At 43.8% G+C, this 5,109-nt stretch overlaps 1 protein-coding gene across 6 annotated transcripts; it reads right to left on the bottom strand.

Moving 5' to 3' along the window:
- Positions 1 to 609: 609 nt before the first annotated feature.
- On the bottom strand, positions 610 to 4,881 carry ARF6 (ARF GTPase 6). 6 transcript variants are annotated; one of them, XM_084834241.1, is made up of 3 exons: positions 4,730 to 4,881; positions 3,619 to 4,578; positions 610 to 2,407 (listed from the first exon to the last, which is right to left on the bottom strand). In XM_084834241.1, exons 2-3 carry the CDS (start codon positions 4,062 to 4,064, stop codon positions 2,371 to 2,373), a joined length of 483 nt encoding a protein of 160 aa, XP_084690367.1. In that variant the 5' UTR covers positions 4,065 to 4,578; positions 4,730 to 4,881; the 3' UTR covers positions 610 to 2,370. The 6 variants fall into 6 exon arrangements, with proteins under 6 accessions (XP_084690367.1, XP_084690358.1, XP_084690327.1 ...); XM_084834232.1 differs by having other exon boundaries at positions 3,619 to 4,229; XM_084834201.1 differs by having other exon boundaries at positions 3,619 to 4,155.
- Positions 4,882 to 5,109: the final 228 nt, after the last annotated feature.

Here is a 5,109-nt window from a genome sequence, read left to right as displayed (position 1 = left end):
TGCACAGAATATTGCTCCATTTACCTATTTCCAGAGTATTCTTCAATCCGTTTGTCTTCACTCTAGTCTTGGGGTCAACTGCTTTAACATCATTGTTTAAGTTAGACTTTTTACCCTCCTCTTGTAACCAAATCAAATTACCTTGTTAGTTTCTGTACTCTCCATTTTGAAATACTGAAGCTTTTCACTTAATCAGTATTTTAACTCATCGCCTCCCCCACTCCCCTCTTTAGCCTTCCAAACTATTCATCCCTCACTGCAGTAGCTTTTAGTATTGATTTCTTTAGGAATGCTTTTATCCCTTAAGAATTAAAAGTTTTGCTGCCATAGGGCATATCCCTAAAGCAGTTCCTTTGCCCCAATGTTCTGTTTTGCTTTATTTAGCTACATCACAATTCTTGGAGAAAGACATGTCGGATCACAGGTTCTCTTGACTTTCAATAGCAGACAGTTACATTTCAGCAAATTAAAAGCCCCCCCAGTCCCCCCTACCTTACCATTGAAAACCACCCTGCAGGCAAATGTTAAACCTGCCAGAGAACACAGATATCCAGAAGCAAGCATTCAAATACCATTCTTTCTCTCACATTCAAACATAACAGGAGAGATGCACTGTATAATTGCTTTATTTTCTGCTTATTAGTTCTTTAACCAACACTACAACCATATTGTGGACACAAAAATTCCTGTTTACTTTATTCAGGGAGATCACAGTCTACAGACTCATTCACTTATCAAACAAATTTAACGCCATTCAAAAACGTATTCAGTTGCACTTTATAGAGTCACATGAACACAGAAGTTGGATGTACTGATTTTTTTTAAAGAATTCTAACAGATTGCATTTTATCTTTCAAACTGTAGATAAATGTCTAAAGCCATTGTTTTTTATGGCTACTTTGAGCCATAGAAAACAAAACCTTGTTTCTTTGAAAGGGGATACTTTAAATGAAACCTTTGTCATTTTTGTTTGGTAGCAAAAATTATTTGATGCATTTGCCACACATTTCATTCAACTTCAGAGTTTCCACCCCACACTGGAGATTTAAAGGGGAAAAACAGAGTTACAGTTATCCTTTTTACCTACAAAACCAGCATACCTGGAAGAACAAATTAAAGAACATACAAAAGTTATGTATTCAACATAACGCAGAAGTTGTATGAAAGTCTGATTCTGCCTCGGTTAGAGAAAAGATACAATAAACTCTACACCAAAGGTAAAACCACCCATGCTTTCACTGCAATTAATAAGATTTATATGAAAGTTTGAGAACCAGTAACAGATTTTCAAGTTTTCCAGTTTAGGCAACTACTTTGTGCTTGGCTTTAGTAATTCCAGAAGACGACAGTTAACTGTTTATGGACTTTTTTGTATTACCACTCTTACCAATGCTGCTAGGAACGATTCTTAATTTATTTTTAACACTACCAGAATGTAACAATTTAGTTCATTTTTCTCAAATTTATTTTACTATAGCAGAATGGTTTTTGTATTTCCTGTTAAGCTTCATTTAATTGTTCTGACACGAAACATTGTTTAAAGTGAAAATTCCCATTCAATTTGGAGGAATTCTAAAAAAAAATATCAAGCTACAGTATAAGTTTACCAGAATCAGAGCCGAGCATTTTTTGTTAAGTGATGCTAAGCATTCACTTTTAAGAAATAATTCGTCATTACTTTCTCCCCCTCAAACGTCTTTGGTACAAGCTCTAGAGTCCACAATTTAAATAGCAAAATCAACACCGAAGAAGTGTAGCGTAATGCCCCGGTTTTATTTTAAACTCATACCCTTAAGGGAAAAAAAATTCTTCTGGTTTTGTAGCAATACATTCCTAAAATTCCTCAGATGAGTTTCACTCCTTGAGGAAATCCAAAATTAATCCTTAAGGCTGAATAAGAACCAGCTGCTCTATATTTTTGCACCCAGTATTAATACTTGATTGAAACCATTTTTATGCTAACCTGAATTCACAATCATCCCCCCCACCCCCAACACACACACAACTAATCAGACATTTGAAAGCTGTAATATGGCAAAATGAGATGCTTGCCCTTGAAGAACAGAACTTGGAAGTTTACATTCATAGTCGTTTGCTCACTCTCCACCCGAATCATTAGCTACCCTTTCAAAGGGCTTTATAAATTTAGACATCCAACAGATCAAGTAAAGGTACTACCAGAACAGAAGGCTAGAACTTGCCTGTTACTGCCTGCATTAATCCAGCATGGTTTTGCAGGAGATGGAAGAGCTGCAACTTCCAAAGACAGTCAGTTGTTTCATCTAGCTTACTGGCATCCCCAAAACCAAGTTGTCAGATTCTTCCTTCATCCTGATACATCTCAGTAAGTTTAAGAATAACGTATTCAAATCATAATATAGAAGCAGATGCAGGCTCTCCCCACCACCTGAAGTTAATAAAAGCGCATTTTAGAAGCCAAGATAAAGGTCTAAAAATATTTTTCTAAGTTTTTAGACCAACTGTGATACTGCCATATTTGTTTCATTTGTTAAGACAGGAATAGTTCTAACATTCAAGTTTTAACTACAAGTTTATGACTTTAAAAAGCAATGCGTGTCACACAGTGATGCTCACAAATTATTGCTGCACGTCATGGAATGAAAGTATTTTTGCACTGAAACTGGAAAGTAATGTAATTAGTTGATATTGCAGCTGAAAAATTAACTTTGCAATGCAAAATACAGGAACTGTGGTTTGACACCAGTCTCATCTCATCCTGCATGTGGTTACTATCTAGAGTGGAAACTTTATTTGCATCCTAGTTCATGCGTGCATGATATTGGGTTTGTAACCTCCTACAGCCAACATTCTTGCATTACCTGGCCAAAATCAGGCCCAGCAAGCAACCACACATTTATTCTAAATGTTATCTTTCTGATTTGTCAAAGGCCAGATATAGGAGATCAAAATTTAAGTTCCCTTCTTAGTTACAGGTAAACTCTTGCCAGAAAGAGGACAGACTGCAGTTTGTTCATAAGCAATGGTTTTCAGTTTACTAGATAACAAAGACCTATCAACATGTTCTGCATGGTTGCAAAAAGAAGCGAATCTACAGCAGATGATGATGGAGAGCAGGGGAGAAAATTGAATCAGAAAGCATACATTAAAAAAAGTGGTACCTTAGCCCCAGGACTCAAACAAATGAAGTCAAACCATCATAACAAGGGCTCTCAATATAAGAGAAAAGTTACTCTGCAAAGCTACAACATGTGTCTGTTACCCCCATGTTGCTGGAAGTTTACCATGGAAACTAGTGCTTGTGTTCATTCACAGTTGAAGATTAGAGCATCTTAACACCAAGCAAGAATTGTATTAAACTGGGGATCCAGTAAAGTGTATAGAAGAAAAGGGTGGTAATTGGAGAAGAGGTGAGCAATCATTAAAATCCTATGGATGTTTAATTTTTGAACATTTTAGTATGGAGAATCATTCTTTTCTGAGAAGCCACAGTGTTTCTTTTCCCCTCTTAACTCCCTTGAAGACTAATAACAGTTTGCCATTTTTTAAAACAATCATTAGGATTTATAATTAGATGTTAACCATGTCAGCCCTTCATAGAGTCCATCACCCGAGGTGGCACAGGACGGCTGAACATACCAATTCCTATCCCTGATTCGGGTCAGGCCCAGTTTCTCTTGGATCTCATGTGGCTTCATGGCATCAGGAAGGTCCTGCTTATTGGCGAAGATAAGGATGATAGCATCCCGCATCTCTCGGTCATTGATTATGCGGTGCAATTCCTGACGAGCCTCATCAATGCGGTCCCGGTCAGCACAGTCCACCACGAATATCAGGCCCTGAGTGCCTGTGTAGTAGTGCCGCCACAGGGGCCGGATCTTATCCTGGCCCCCGACATCCCACACATTAAACTTGACGTTTTTGTAAGTCACCGTCTCCACATTGAAGCCCACGGTAGGGATGGTTGTGACTGCCTGGCCCAGCTTCAGTTTGTAGAGGATGGTGGTCTTCCCTGCTGCATCCAGACCCAGCATCAAGATCCGCATCTCCTTGTTACCAAAGATCTTGGACAGCACCTTGCCCATGATGGTGGCAGTAGAGAGGCAGGCATCCACGGGACGATGGAGAAGGGTTGTGGTTGCACCCGCCAAATGCAAAAAAATCCCCACAGCACTGCTGGATAAAAGAGGCCAGATGTCCCCGGATTTGTATTTAGGGCAACCACGTCAAGAAACCAGTCAGCCTCCAAACTAGAGAAAGGGGGGGGGGAAGAGGATGAAACCAGGAGAGAAACACCACAGGCCCCAATTCAGGGAGTAAAGAGCTAGTAGTTTGGGGGCGTGCCTTAATACAGTGTACTACCACTGCTAGAGGAGGGGAGGGAAGACCCCCCCCCGGGGCCCCTCCACAGGAGGACAGGGGCGGGGCTGGTTGCGGAGGGGGCGGGGCTTCATGGGGAGGGAGGGGCCCTGAGGGGGGAGTGGGGCGGGAGGTCTCGGTGCCTTCCAGTCAGTCCCTCGCAGGGCAGGACAGGCCTGGGTGTCCCCCCCCTTCCTCCTCCTCCAGCTCCCAGAGGGTCTCCTGAGCGACGGTTCGTGGCTGCGGGGAGAGAGGGGGGGCGGGGAGAGAGTCAGTCAGTCAGAGAAGGCTCCGCCAGCGACAGTATGAGGAGGCGGGAGAAGGAAGGAAGGAAGGAAGGAAGGAAGGAAAGAAGCCGCCGCCGGCGCCGCCGCCCCCTCAGCGTAGTTACCTCGAATCGCGCCGGCTCCTCCGCTCGCCCTCAGCGCCCGCCGGCCCGCTTCCGAGGAGAGGGAAAGGGGCGCCTGCCCAGCCGGCCCGCCTCGCTCCTTCCCTCACAAACTCCCTGCCCCGGCTGACTGGCTCGCGGCGGCCGCCGGCTCCAAGGCGCACGCGCGCAGCTCGCCCGACCGACTCTTGCGAAAGAGGAGCCGCCCCGCCTATAGTGGGGGGGGGGTGGAGAAGAAGAAACGGGCACGCGCGCTTTCCCCTCACGCGACGGGAATGGTCATGCGCAGAGTCGACGGAGCTCCTAAGAGAGCGGGAAGAGAGGGGCTTGTCGCCATTGCGCATGCTCGCTGGACTTCACGCCCTCCTCGCCTGTCTCGCGCT

This window comes from Heloderma suspectum, chromosome 1, assembly GCF_057233095.1.
Source record: "Heloderma suspectum isolate Gila_16-S chromosome 1, 16-S_ref, whole genome shotgun sequence".
NCBI classification, from domain to species: Eukaryota; Metazoa; Chordata; class Lepidosauria; order Squamata; family Helodermatidae; genus Heloderma; species Heloderma suspectum.
Note: the sequence above shows the minus strand (reverse complement) of the source record. Positions and strands in the feature narration are given on the sequence as shown.

Bases quoted from the DNA above. Each gene is read 5' to 3' on its own strand.
- ARF6 (XM_084834223.1), bottom strand. From the start codon at position 4,064: ATGGGCAAGGTGCTGTCCAAGATCTTTGGTAACAAGGAGATGCGGATC.